General features: G+C 42.8%; 1 protein-coding gene across 3 annotated transcripts; it reads right to left on the reverse strand.

Moving 5' to 3' along the window:
* Window positions 1-1,309: 1,309 nt before the first annotated feature.
* LOC121581158 (endothelin receptor type B-like) lies at window positions 1,310-12,925 on the reverse strand. Of its 3 annotated transcripts, none has more exons than XM_041896569.2 (8): window positions 12,857-12,925; window positions 10,487-10,965; window positions 3,577-3,689; window positions 3,280-3,484; window positions 2,513-2,662; window positions 2,238-2,371; window positions 2,039-2,147; window positions 1,310-1,926 (listed from the first exon to the last, which is right to left on the reverse strand). In XM_041896569.2, exons 2-8 carry the CDS (start codon window positions 10,928-10,930, stop codon window positions 1,792-1,794), a joined length of 1,290 nt encoding a protein of 429 aa, XP_041752503.1. In that variant the 5' UTR covers window positions 10,931-10,965; window positions 12,857-12,925; the 3' UTR covers window positions 1,310-1,791. The 3 variants fall into 3 exon arrangements, with proteins under 3 accessions (XP_041752503.1, XP_041752502.1, XP_041752501.1); XM_041896568.2 differs by lacking the exon at window positions 12,857-12,925 and adding an exon at window positions 11,126-11,652 and having other exon boundaries at window positions 10,487-10,960; XM_041896567.2 differs by lacking the exon at window positions 12,857-12,925 and adding an exon at window positions 11,126-11,652.
* Window positions 12,926-14,483: the final 1,558 nt, after the last annotated feature.

Consider the following 14,483-nt stretch of genomic DNA (forward strand, 5'->3'; position numbering starts at 1 on the left):
GGGGTTTATTTTGAACTTTTCGCACCAAAGTACGTTCATCTCGAGGAGAGAGAACGTGTCTCCTTCCTGAGCTGTATGACGGCTGCGTGGTCCCATGGTGTTTATACTTGCGTACTATTGTTTGTACAGATGAACGTGGTACCTTCAGGCGTTTGGAAATTGCTCCCAATGATGAACCAGACTTGTGGAGGTCTACAATTTTATTTCTGAGGTCTTGGCTGATTTCTTTTAATTTTCCCATGATGTCAAGCAAAGAGGCACTGAGTTTGAAGGTCTTGAAATACATCCACAGGTACACCTCCAATTGACTCAAATGATGTCAATTAGCCTATCAGAAGCTTCTAAAGCCATGGCATCATTTTCTGGAAATTTCCAAGCTGTTTAAAGGCACAGTCAACGTTGTGTATGTAAACTTCTGACCCACTGGAATTGTGATACAGTGAATTATAAGTTAAATAATTTGTCTGTAAACAATTGTTGGAAAAATTACTTGTGTCATGCACAAAGTAGATGTCCTAACCGACTTACCAAAACTATCGTTTGTTAACAGGAAATTTGTGGAGTGGTTGAAAAACTAGTTTTAATGACTCCAACCTAAGTGTATGTAAACTTCCGACTTCAACTGTAAATCCTAGTAGCAATACAGAACATGAAATCAAACATTCAAAGATGCTATAGCAAACTATCCAAGTAAAATCCTATCAAGATAAATATCAGTATCAAACAGTGTAAAAGCAATTCAGCAAATCTATGAAAAATGAATTCATTCTTAAGTCCTTGAATTCAGAGTGGTATATGGGATATGTTAAAAAAGCAGCCCATATATTATACAGTACAATTAACAACCTTCTTGCAATGTTCATATAATGTTCCCTATGGCTCAACTCAGTCATTTTCACTATGACGCCTCTGCTACAGCCCCTTTGGATTTGCCTTATGTCATGTATCTTATGAACATTCATATAGATGTTATAACCAGGAGCAGCCACACCCGGCAGTGTCATTTCTGAACAATATAACCACCCTATGTTGTGTCATTCATCATCAATAATACTAATATCCGATTGTATGCGTTGAACCTCTATCTCCCCACTCATCTTTCCCCAAATGATCCTCTTCTCCATCAACACTCTTCCAGCTACACATCCTAGACCAGGTGTAGGCAATTAGATTCAGCCACGGGACGATTTTTGTCGGAGCGGATGGTTGGGGGGCAGGAACATAATTATAATAATTTGTACACTGCAAACTGACCACAACTAAGCCCAAAAAGAGATTTGGAAAAAAAAACAATCATTTCATACCTTGATTACATTGAGACACGATCACGTCTCTTTTTTTATTTGTGGGAATACTTGGGAACAGATTTCCTAAATTAACAGATTTTCATAAATTCAACTCATTTCTAGCTGAAGTTCTGGCGATTTAACAGTTTATTCTGACCAAAAACTTTGAGGGGCCCAATTTATATTATTTGCGGGCCGGTTTTTGGCCAACTGGCCGCCTGTTGCCGACCCCTGTCCTAGACCATTAACTTTCATAAGCAACACTCAAAGTGCACTTGTGGGTTTAAGAACACTTGAGTACTCCAGTCAGAGGAGGCTTCGCTGGATCAGTCCTTTAGGGCACTGATTTTCTCCTAGTGGTTTAAAACTACATCAACTTAATAAGGGTACATCTTAGGACACATCTTATGGCCGTCTCATAATGGTTTAAGTCAGGATCAGGTTATATAACTGATCTTCAGTTAGTCCTTTAGAGCTCATCATACGGTACTTCATTGAGTACTTCTCATGCTGAAGTGTACTTGTTAGTAGCACGTGAGTTGCTCTGGTCGGAGGCCCGGTCTGTGACTTTGAGCTTCATACAGGACTGCTTCTCATCCATCAACATCTCCGCTGGCAGACACCAGCAACACAGGCATGACTAGAGAGAGAGGGAGAGAGAGAGAGAATTAATTAGTTATTGTACATACATATAAGCCCATTAGGGTTAACCCTATTTAGCACGCTGTAAAGATGCTGTGTGTGTGTCCTACCCTGAAGCAGCTCTTGAAACGCTTGCTGACCATGTAGAGAGCGATGGGGTTGATGCAGGAGTTAACAGATGCCATGTTGATCCCTATGTAGTCTAGAACCAGGAAGAAACTGGAGAAGCACACACAACATCCTTTTTAACCTCCTATTTACAATATTAAGGTCAGTGTAGCGGGGGTGAGGCACAAAGATATTCCTCACCTGAGCAGTTCACAGCGGTTGGGGTCCTTCTCGTCATAGATAGTGAGCTTGAGGATGCGGCTGAGATGGAGAGGCAGCCAGCATAGAGCAAACACCAGCACCAGGCAGAACACTGTCTTAGCCACCTCACGCCTCTACACACACAGACAGAGAGAGGGATCAATCAATCAGCCAACTAATCAATTAATCACACTCTCTGGCTACAGTGCCCTTCATAAGTAAAGATACATTCTAAATGATTTAGGCTGAAAATAAAGGGTGAAGAGGGAGGTTACCTGTTTGAGATGGTCACTCAGGGTGATCTGAACTCCGTTCTTCTTCCTCAGCATCTCACAAGTCATCAGGGTGTAGAAGACGGCGGTTACGACCAGAGGGAGGCAGAAATACACACTGAACAGCCACCAGTCCTTAGCTGACTTATAGAACTGGAAGAACACAATGAAAACACCAATAAATACAGGGCACACCGGATAAATGGATACTCTGTTTAAGTCTATTGCGGTTCACAATGCAAAATACCCATTAGAAAGAGACATGGACTGTAGAGGAAATCTGACTCTGACTCGTTCTATAGCCTTGGAAGTTAGTTGGGAGCCAAACCCTAATGCTGAAGTATGATGGAAGTGAAGAAGCGTGAGGAGTAACCTCAAGCAGACCAAAAGGGTCTATGAGTTCACTTCTGGGAACACATCAACTATCACTTCATCTAAAACTTATTTGGGACGACAACTACACAAGTTCAACCTATCATCTATTGGTCTCTCTGAGATGCACATGCACTTGTGACAACACACATAAACACACTCAAACCACCTTATCCAGACAAACAGGGGCCTCAAAAGTCATATGATTTATTTTGATCAGAGTGAGCACAAGGTGCGAGTCAACACACAACTGCAGCTTTCCCACACCAGACCCCAGCCAGGGACACTCCCTATAGCCTACTGTTGTTTGTGTGCATGTGTGCGTTCAATGTGCATGTGTGCAGTTCTTTCTTGTGTGCGTACTGTATGTGTGTGTATTCATGTGTGTGTCTATGTACACTCATGAAGTCTGATTTCTGCATCGGGTGTAGCAGACAGATGCGGAGGTGTTCTCCCTTGTAGTCCATGGCAATCATGTCGAAGGCTATAGCCTCGGGCACAGCCAGCAGGATGGACAGCAGCCAGATGAGTGCGATCTCTATAGCCGTCCACTTCGGAACACCGATCCCCTTTATACGGTTCCACGACGCTACTGCCCGGTACCTGGGGTAGGAGTGGAGGGGGAGGAACATTAGGGCAACTTTCTCTGTGTAGTCAATAAATACAATTGTGTGTGTGTGTGTGCGTTAGCATACCTGTCAATGCTCAGAGCACACAGGCTCAGCACAGTAATACCCACTGAAGCTTTCTGGACAAACGGCACTAGTTTACACAGACCTACACCAAACGGCCAATCCTCGGCTAGGAGCTAGGGGAGAGACGGGGATAGAGAGATCAGGGTTATTCCTAATGATCTGTAATGTAATTATATTAACCAAATGGTATTTAATGATTACCATGTCATTTCTATGTAAATATTTAGTAAATAGTCTAGCGGACCATAAAATAAAGCACAACATTGAATTTCGCACTATGCATTTCACGCTATGAATTTACTTCATGATATATAGTTGAAGTTGGAAGTTTACATACACCTTAGCCAAATACATTTAAACTCAGTTTTTCACAATTCCTGACATTTAATCCTAGTAAAAATGTGCACTTTTCGCACCTAAGTACGTTCATCTCTAGGAGACAGAACGCGTTTCCTTCCTGAGTGGTATGACGGCTGTGTGATCCCATGGTGTTTATAGTTGTGTACTATTGTTTGTACAGATGAACGTGGAACCTTCAGGCATTTGGAAATTGCTCCCAAGGATGAACCAGACTTGTGGAGGTCTACCATTTTTTTCTGAGGTCTTGGCTGATTTCTTTTGATTTCCCCATGATGTCAAGCAAAGAGGCACTGAGTTTGAAGGTAGGCCTTGAAATGCATCCACAGGTACAACTCCAATTGACTCAAATGATGTCAATTAGCCTATCAGAATTTTCCAAGCTGTTTAAAGGCACCGTCAACTTAGTGTATGTAAACTTCTGACCCACTGGAATTGTGATACAGTGAATTATAAGTGAAATAATCTGTCTGTAAAACAATTGTTGGAAAAATTACTTGTGTCATGCACAAAGTAGATGTCCTAACCGACTTGCCAAAACTATGGTTTGTTAACAAGAAATTTGTGGAGTGGTTGAAAAACGAGTTTCAATGACTCCAACCTAAGTGTATGTAAACTTCCGACTTCAACTGTAACTAATGAAAGTTTAGTTGCTTTCACCAGTCAGAACCCTGTCGAACCAGTTTGGGGTTTTGGGTTATTTATAATGCCTGCTTATGAGGCCTATTGGAATCACATGTGGAGGTTAATACCAAACTGACCCTAGATCAGCATTGAGGGGCAATCTCACCCTACTGTATTGGAATCATATCTGGTGGCCGTATCTCCACAGCACACAGATAGATTATTCTGGTATGCATTTAATAATTTAAAGTTTGGCCTCCCATTACCCAAATATCTGTAACACTCGCTCTCGGATCGTTCCACCTCAAAAAGCACAAGAAAGAGGATTTCGACACCCACCATCTCAGATTGTTCTGAAATTGTTTATGTTGTTAGAAACATATAAGATTAGCATTCCTGCAACATTAATTTGTTGAAATATAATTTGATCTCTGAGCAATTAAGCTAATTGATTGCACCCAAATTGGCCATTTTATTTTTGATTAATATAATATTCAATAAATATAATACTTAACATCCGATTTGAACCATTATTATTTTTATTTTTTACAATGAGTAAGACATGAGAAATCCAAAGTCACCCACGGATCCCCACATCCCACACCAACAACGAGTATACAAAACATTAAGAAAACCTGCTCTTTCCATGACATACAGTCGTGGTCAAAAGTTTTGAGAATGACACAAGTATTGGTCTTCACAAAGTTCGCTGCTTCAGTGTTATGAGATATTTTTGTCAGATGTTACTATGGTATACTGACGTATAATTACAAGCATTCCATAAGTGTCAAAGGCTTTTATTGACAATTACATTAAGTTTATGCAATGAGTCAATATTTGCAGTGTTGACCCTTCTTTTTCAAGACCTCTGCAATCCGCCCTGCATGCTGTCAATTAACTTCTGGGCCACATCCTGACTGATGGCAGCCCATTCTTGCATAATCAATGCTTGGAGTTTGTCAGAATGTGTGGGTTTTTGTTTGTCCACCCGCCTCTTGAGGATCGACCACAAGTTCTCAATGGGATTAAGGTCTGGGGAGTTTCCTGGCCATGGACTCAAAATATCGATGTTTTGTTCCCCGAGCCACTTAGTTATCACTTTTGCCTTATGGCAAGGTGCTCCATCATGCTGGAAAAGGCATTAGTCGTCACCAAACTGTTATTGGATGGTTGGGAGAAGTTGCTCTCGGAGGATGTGTTGGTACCATTCTTTATTCATGGCTGTGTTCTTAGGCAAAAATGTGAGTGAGCCCACTCCCTTGGCTGAGAAGCAACCCCACACATGAATGGTCTCAGGATGCTTTACTGTTGGCATGACACAGGACTGATGGTAGCGCTCACCTTGTCTTCTCCGGACAAGGTGTTTTCCGAATGCCCCAGAAAATGACTTTACCCCAGTCCTCAGCAGTCCAATCCCTGTACCTTTTGCAGAATATCAGTCTATCCCTGATGTTTTTCCTGGAGAGAAGTGGCTTCTTTGCTGCCCTTCTTGACACCAGGCCATCCTCCAAAAGTCTTCACCTCACTGTGCGTGCAGATGCACTCACACCTGCCTGCTGCCATTCCTGAGCAAGCTCTGCACTGGTGGTACCCCGATCCCGCAGCTGAATCAACTTTAGGAGACGGTCCTGGTGCTTGCTGGACTTTCTTGGGCGCCCTGACACCTTCTTCACAACAATTGAACCTCTCTCCTTGAAGTTCTTGATGATCCGATAAATGGTTGATTTAGGTGCAATCTTACTAGCAGCAATATCCTTGCCTGTGAAGCCCTTTTTGTGCAAAGCAATGATGACGGCACGTGTTTCCTTGCAGGTAACCATGGTTAACAGAGGAAGAACAATGATTTCAAGCACCACCCTCCTTTTAAAGCTTCCATTATGTTATTCTAACTTAATCAGCATGACAGAGTGATCTCCAGCCTTGTCCTCGTCAACACTCTCACCTGTGTTAACGAGAGAATCACTGACATGATGGCAGCTGGTCCTTTTGTGGCAGGGCTGAAATGCAGTGGAAATGTTTTTTTGGGATTAACTTCATTTTCATGGCAAAGAGGGACTTTGCAATTAATTGCAATTCATCTGATCACTCTTCATGACAATCTGGAGTATATGCAAATTGCCATCATCAAAACTGAGGCAGCAGACTTTGTGAAAATGTGTATTTGTGTCATTCTCAAAACGTATTGATGTCACTTGTTAAATCCACTTCAATCAGTGTAGATGAAAGGAAGGAAGGAGACAGGTTGAAGAATGATTTTCAAGCGATTTTCAATGATTTTCAATGATGTTGTGTGCCATTCAGAGGGTGAATGGGCAAGACAAAATATTTAAGTGCCTTTGAACGGGGTATGGTAGTAGGTGCCAGGCGCACCGGTTTGTGCTTTTCACGCTCAACAGTTTCCCGTGTGTACTAAGAATGGTCTACCACTTGAAAGTCATCCAGGGGTGATGTTTTTTTCCCCCCTGTTCAGAGAAATTAGTCAGTAGCAAGGTTTCTATCCAATTAGCGACAGATTTTCATGCGAATATTCCAAAATCCACCAGTGGTGTGTTTCCACCAAACGGACTTGTTGTGGATAAAAAAATCAGTGCGTGATCTGCACCATTATGTTTCTCTCCGTCGGTGCAGTTTGAGTGCAGTTTCTTTCTAAATGTTGCAGTTTGAGGCCAGGTGGCAGAGAGTAGTGCGGGGTCTGGAGATGGGGGGGAGCAGGTGGGTCTGGGCAAGTGTGATGTCGTTGTTTGTTTGTGTGTTTCTTTTAAATCCCCCCTCCCCCTCAATGTTTAAGGGATAGTTCACCCGATTTACAAAATGACATATTGGTTTCCTACCCTTTAAGCAGTCTATGGACAAGGTATGACAGTAATCCATGCTTTGGTTTTGTTGTCCACTGTTTCAAATGTGAACTTTTTATCATTTGTGGCACAAATCCAATGCAAGTCAATGGTACCTATATAAGCATTTTCACGCTTCATACGTTGGGTGTTGGGGGTCCGTGGGTGGCTTTTGACAATTTCTTTGCATTCCTCATGTCTTACTCATTGTTAGTTGTGTCCGAATCGGATGTTAGATACTATATTTATTGAATATTATATGAATCCCATAAATTAAATTGGCCAATTTGGGTGCAATCAGTTAGCTTAATATCTCAGAGATCAAATTATATTTCAACAAAATAATGTTTCAGGAATGCTCATCTTATCTGTTTCTAACTACAGAAACGATTTCAGAACAATCTGAGATGGTGGGTGTAATGGCTTGCTGAAATGACATGGAATGCGTCTCTCGCTCACTCGCTCACACACACACACACACACACACACACACACACACACACACACACACCTACCAACCATAGCCAAATATACTTATACTGAACAAAAATGTAAACGCAACAATTTCAAAGGTTTTGCTGAGTTACAGTTGATATAAGGAAATCAGTTCATTTAAATAAATTCATTAAGCCCTAATCTATGGATTTCACATGACTGGGCAGGGGTGCAGCCATGGGTGGGCCTGGGAGGGCCACCCACCAGGGAGCCAGGCCCAGCCAATCAGAATGAGTTTTTCCCCACGAAAGGGGCTTTATTACAGACAAACATTATCCTAGAACACACAGCCATGCAATCTCTATAGGAAACATTGGAAGTAGAATGGCCCGTACTGAAGAGCTCAGTGACTTTCAACGTGCCACGGTCATAGGATGCCACCTTTCCAACAAGTCAGTTCATCAAATTTCTGCCCTGCTAGAGCTGCCCCGGTCAACTGTAAGTGCTGTTATTGTGAAGTGGAAACGTCTAGGAGCAACAACAGCTCAGCCGCGAAGTGGTAGGCCACACAAGCTCACAGAACAGGGCCGCCGAGTGCTGAAGCGTGTAGCACGTAAAATTAGGCTGTCCTCGGTTGCAACACTCACTACCGAGTTCCAAACTGCCTCTGGAAGCAGCGTCGTCAGGAGTTTCATGAAATGGGTTTCCATGGCCGAGCAGCCATCGATCACAAGCCTAAGATCACCATGCACAATGTCAAGCGTCGGCTGGAGTGGTGTAAAGCTCGCCGCCATTGGACTCTGGAGCAGTATAAACGTGTTCTCTGGAGTGATGAATCACGCTTCACTATCTGGCAGTCCGACGGACGAATCTGGGTTTGGCAGATGCCATGAGAACGCTACCTGCCCCAATGCATAGTGCCAACTGTAAAGTTTGGTGGAGGAGGAATAATGGTCTGGGGCTGTTTTTCATGGTTCTGGCTCATTAGTTCCAGTGAAGGGAAATCTTAACGCTACAGCATGCAATGACATTCTAGATGATTCTGTGCTTCCAACTTTGTGGCAACAGTTTGGGGAAGGCCCTTCCCTGTTTCAGCATGACAATGCACCGGTGCACAAAGCGAGGTCCATACAGAAATGGTTTGTCGAGATCGGTGTGGAAGAACTTGACTGGCCTGCAGAGAGCCCTGACCTCAACCCCAAGAAACACCTTTGGGATGAATTGGAACGCCGACTGCGAGCCAGGCCTAATCCCCCAACATCAGTGTCCGACCTCACTAATGCTCTTGTGACTGAATGGAAGCAAGTCCCCGTAGCAATGTTCCAACATCTAGTGGAAAGCCTTCCCAGAAGGATGGAGGCTATTACAGCAGCAAAGGGGGGACCAACTCCATATTAATGCCCATGATTTTGGAATTAGATGTTCAACGAACAGGTGTCCACACACCTTTGGCCATGTAGTGTAGGTACTGAGATACAGATACCTAGCTACTGTGATACAGCGACCTAGCTACTGTGATACAGCGACCTAGCTACTGTGATACAGCGTCCTAGCTACTGTGATACAGCGACCTAGCTACTGTGATACAGCGACCTAGCTACTGTGATACAGCGACCTAGCTACTGTGATACAGTGTCCTAGCTACTGTGATACAGCGACCTAGCTACTGTGATACAGCGACCTAGCTACTGTGATACAGCGACCTAGCTACTGTGATACAGCGACCTAGCTACTGTGATACAGCGACCTAGCTACTGTGATACAGCGACCTAGCTACTGTGATACAGCGACATAGCCACCTTTGGGTGGTGGACCATTCTTGATACACACGGGACACTGTTGAGTGTGAAAACCCAGCAGCGTTGCAGTTCTTGACACAAACCGTTGTGCCTGGCACCTACTACCATACCTCTTTCAAAGGCACTTAAATCTTTTGTCTTGCCCATTCACCTTCTGAATGGCACACATACACAATCCATCTCTCAATTGTCTCAAGGCTTAAAAATCCTTTAACCTGTCTCCTCCCCTTCATCTACACTGATTGAAGTGCATTTAACAAGTGACATCAATAAAGGATCATAGCTTTCACCTGGATTGACCTGGTCAGTCTATGTCATGGAAAGAGCAGGTGTCCTTAATGTTTTGTATACTCAGTGTATGATACAGAAACGAAAGTAGGGAGGATGGGTGAGCGTAATCCGCGACAGTCTAGCAATCCAAAGGTTGCATGTTCGAGTCGCATCGGGGACAACTGTAGCATTTTAGCTAACTCTTCCCCTAACCCTTATTCTAAACTAAACCCAATTCACCTAACCTGCTACGTAAATTCACCTAACCTTTGTCGTTTAGTTCCCCTAACCACCAACGTCAATTCTCCCTGTCATAATTCTCCTTTGTTGTTATAGCGCAACAAGCAACCCGGTCTCAGATAAAGACGTGGAATACTATACGTCCTCAAAGTAGTTGGATAAGTTACATCATTCAATTTGTATTGCTATTGTACGACCGGGTAAGATGTATGTGGACAGAGAAAATATCTTTGGCCCAATATTACACTACAGCCTATTTCTCACTTGACCAGACTGTGTGTGCGTGTGGATGTGTGCGCATGGTGCATGCGTGTGTGTATCTTATGTTGGTGTGTGCTTGATTGTTCTCACCTTGTACACATTGATGGGAATATCGATCACAATGTGCAGCAGGTCTCCCAGCGCCAGGCTGGCGATGAGAATATTGGGGCCATTGCGCATGCACTTGTTATTGTAGATGATTCTGAGGAGCGTGAAGTTCCCGATAATACCGACGATGAACACGAGACACGATACTACAGTGTTGATGTACTTAAATGTGTCTCTGATCTCGGTAGGTCCCGAGCACATTGGAGGTAAAGGGCGCATGTGCCGAGGAGCGGAGACATTGCCGTTGAACCTCACCAGACTCTCTCTACCAGAGACTACTGGTTTCTGTGTGGCGGACAGCAGGACTTCTGGCAGCACGTCATGGGAAACCGACGGTTGGTTGGGCTCATTGGCTTGTCCGATAACCACGAGGAGGTGTCCCGCCAGGAGAACCAGCGGGAAACAGATGAATAAGGTCTTTGTCATAATCAATCCCGATGTCTCAGGAGTCCTTGGCTGCTCTGAAACATGAAAACTTTAGGCTATCATTTTAAAACTAAACATTTTCCAATAGCCCTGAATTTGAAGAATCAGGTAGCCTAAAATATCCCCCCAATTGCAGCTAAGAGTTCAATGTAACGAGACATGAGCAGGTGAATGTCAGTAAAACGCTTTTCTTACCTGCAAGATGGAAAAATGCTTCTCTAAAGATACCTTGAGTAACAGTTTGCTTTGGTAGGCCTACTCTCCTAGTTAAGAATAAAATGTTTGAAAATGACTTCTCCAACTTATATAGAGGGGCAGTAGTGGTTACAGAAAACAACTGAAGATAATTATTCCAATTTATGTCATGGTCATCTTGTCCAAACTCTCCTCATTAATTCTCTTCCCACTTTCACATGATGTTTTGATGTTGATCCTTGTCTGGTAATTGTTGGCATGTGTGCTCTGCTAGGTTTAAAGTTGAAATAGATTTTATATCTCAGTGAGACAAAAACAGGTAAAATAGCCCAAAAAGTTATAGAAAATGAATCAAAATGTCCTTGGTCATTGCTCCAATTTGATGGTACAGACTTCTATCCTTTTCTGGTCCTGTTACCCTACTGGCTCCGTGCGCAGACCACAGTCTAACAACTCTAAATCCTTGAGCACGGTCATTCGTTACAGTGATTACTGCCTCCGCTTGAGCCCTCCCTTCTTCCGAGAGAGAGAATGAACAATGCAGTGGATAGAATTTAGTGTATGCCAGCGGGATAGCTGCTTAAAACGTATTTATTGTTCAATAAAGTGAACAAGAACATATTTTATGACCGTGGAACAATATGCCCTGTTACGACTGTGGCTGGGGTGTATCTTGTCACCATGGGACAGGAGTCAGGGCAAGACCTCCCAGATTATAGCTTTCAGCCATTTTACAGTAATTCCTCTATCCAACTAAAAACCGGCTGAAAGGTTAGGTTTACCTGGATTTTTCCTGAATAGAGTTATGGAGTTCAAAATCCTGTATTTTTCATCTTAACCATGGTTTGGGAGATAATAATATATTAGATTCTGTAGGAGCTATATTCTCTCCACACCTGTGGCTATTTTACAAGAACTGTACTGTTGGTTGCCATAATACCGTCAGTACCAGATGGGTTTACGCCTGTGATTGATCACCGTCCCAGAGGTAGAGAGAGAGAGCGAGAGATAGGGAGGGATGGAGGTAGAGAGAGGGAGAGCATTGCATTCGTCCTAATCGTCGAAATTAGTTAGAATAAGTGGTCCCCTGCTCATATCCGCTCTCTCACCTCTCTGCAAGAGATGCACAAACCTTCTAGTAACTCACAGGAGTCCCACCACAGGGACATGGTATGAGTGTGTTTGTGTGTTTTTCTAGAGAGAATAGAGCGCATTCCAGTCTTCAGACTGAGTCCATAAACCCTAGACCATGTTTATACAGTTATGCTTCACTTATCCAGTCTCTTTCACCAAGATGAGTGAGTGTAACATTGTGGTTTTGTGTGCGTGCATGCGTTCAGTAATGTCGCCTGCGCTGTAAACAAAGTGTCCTTTCTTACCAAACTGTATGGAGAGGAGAGGAGATAATGCTCTGGTGTTTGTCTGTCTGTCTGGGCAGAGACATACAGGCTGTTATCAACCAAAGGAGCTAATAACATTACTGCCATCCTATGAAGGAGTGACTGTTTCCCAATCACTCTCTCACACCCTAAATCTTCTTCCTCAGTCCTCCTCCTCCCCAGCTCCATAACTCATGTTCTCCCTTCTACTTCCTCCTTTCTATCACCCCTTATTAGAAAATATTAGCAGTTGTAAAACATAAGAATACATAGGCAATATACTGCGGGCATGTAAGTATATCGTTGGTTTATTTGTAAGAAAAATAATAAAGGAAAATAAAGCAAAAAATACCTTTAGTTGACAAAGTTTTTCTTCCCGCCAACTGCAGCCCTCCTGACGTTTGCCTTTAAAGAAATGTCCCCATTGGCAAAAAGACTTTGATACCCATGCTTTAGGACAATGGTGTTGTAAGTATGTTGTCTGAAACAAGTGATGATTCTTCATCCTAGTGAATACAGTCTCAACTAGGACCCCTCCTTGGGCATCCAACAGAGAGTCTGATCTTTCACCCCAATAGCCCTAAGCCATGTTCCCAGTCCTACCGAATCATGTCGTGTGACCTAGGCCACACACACATAGCTTAGTAATGTCTAGTGTGCCCCTGCCACCTAGCCCTGGGTCCTAACTCCAGCCCAAGGCTGCCCAAGGGACTAACCTTTGACCCCTGGCCTTTGAACAGAAAAATAGACTATTAGAATCAAATTAAAAGAGGTTTAAGCTCCTGACAGAGACACAGAATGACACACCACCCCTACAGAGTGGCAATGGGAAGTCCTGGGGCTCTGTCTTCACACAGACACAAGCACACATACCCAAGCACACACAAGCACACACTCAGGGCTCGCTACAGGGAAGCTGGATGCCCCTTGTTGAAAACGGAGCAACAGAAGCATCACTTGTTTCACACAACACCCTTCTTTGTCTTCAGAGAGTGTTTTTGTATATTGTTTGGCGCTTGGACCAAATAACATTTGGAGGGTAAACATGAGTTACTGTAGGTTACATTGGGAGAATAGGAACTTAAGACCCAAAATGAAAATCCTTCTCAGATATTGTACACCACAAAAGCACCAATAGGCAGAGGTGTGGGAATGTACCTTTTTTATACTCTTTTGAACAACTTCTTATAAGTATACTTTTTTTTGCAAACTGCATTTCAACAGTCTCAAATCAAACTTCAAGAGTGAGATGGAGAGAGATGCACATGCAGATCGAGAGCGAGAGAAGGGCGAATTGGGACAATGGAGAATATATATATATATATATATATATATATATATATATATATATATATATATATATGCCAAGAGTGTGCAAAGCTGTCATCAAAGCAAAGGGTGGCTATTTGAAGAATCTCAAATATAAAATATATTTTGATTTGTTTAACACTTTTTTTGGTTACTACATGATTCCATATGTGTTATTTTATAGTTTTGATGTCTTCACTATTATTCTACAATGTAGCAAATAGTAAAAATAAAGAAAGACCCTTGAATGAGTAGGTGTATATATATATATAGAGAGAGAAAGCGATGGATAGATCGATACAATAGATTAAGAGGTGGACTGAGGATGTGTTGACATACAGTACACAGAGTAGGGTTTAGAGATATGGCCAGAGGGTGGATCATTATACAAGAGTTTCATGTGGATACGATGAATGCGTGGAGTGAACAACCTCCCTTTGTCCCCGAGAAAAACATTCACCCCTGAAGAAAAGAGAGAGCGAGAAAAAGAGAGAGTCTGGAGGGAACTTTTGCCCCAGGCGCTAGTGTTTTTAGTCGTGGATACAAATGTACATTGAGGGAAAAAAGTATTTGATCCCCTGCTGATTTTGTACGTTTGCCCACTGACAAAGACATGATCAGTCTATAATTTTAATGGTAGGTTTATTTGAACAGTGAGAGACAGAAATACA

The sequence above is a fragment of the Coregonus clupeaformis genome, chromosome 14, assembly GCF_020615455.1.
Source record: "Coregonus clupeaformis isolate EN_2021a chromosome 14, ASM2061545v1, whole genome shotgun sequence".
Taxonomy (NCBI): Eukaryota; Metazoa; Chordata; class Actinopteri; order Salmoniformes; family Salmonidae; genus Coregonus; species Coregonus clupeaformis.

Excerpts from the sequence above, each read along its gene's own strand:
- LOC121581158 (XM_041896569.2), bottom strand. The coding sequence starts at position 10,930 with ATGACAAAGACCTTATTCATCTGTTTCCCGCTGGTTCTCCTGGCGGGA. Across the intron at positions 3,485-3,576 it reads TGTGCTCTGAGCATTGACAG|GTACCGGGCAGTAGCGTCGT; the intron begins GTATGCTAACGC and ends CTCCTACCCCAG. Across the intron at positions 1,927-2,038 it reads GTTTCAAGAGCTGCTTCAGG|TCATGCCTGTGTTGCTGGTG; the intron begins GTAGGACACACA and ends CTCTCTCTCTAG.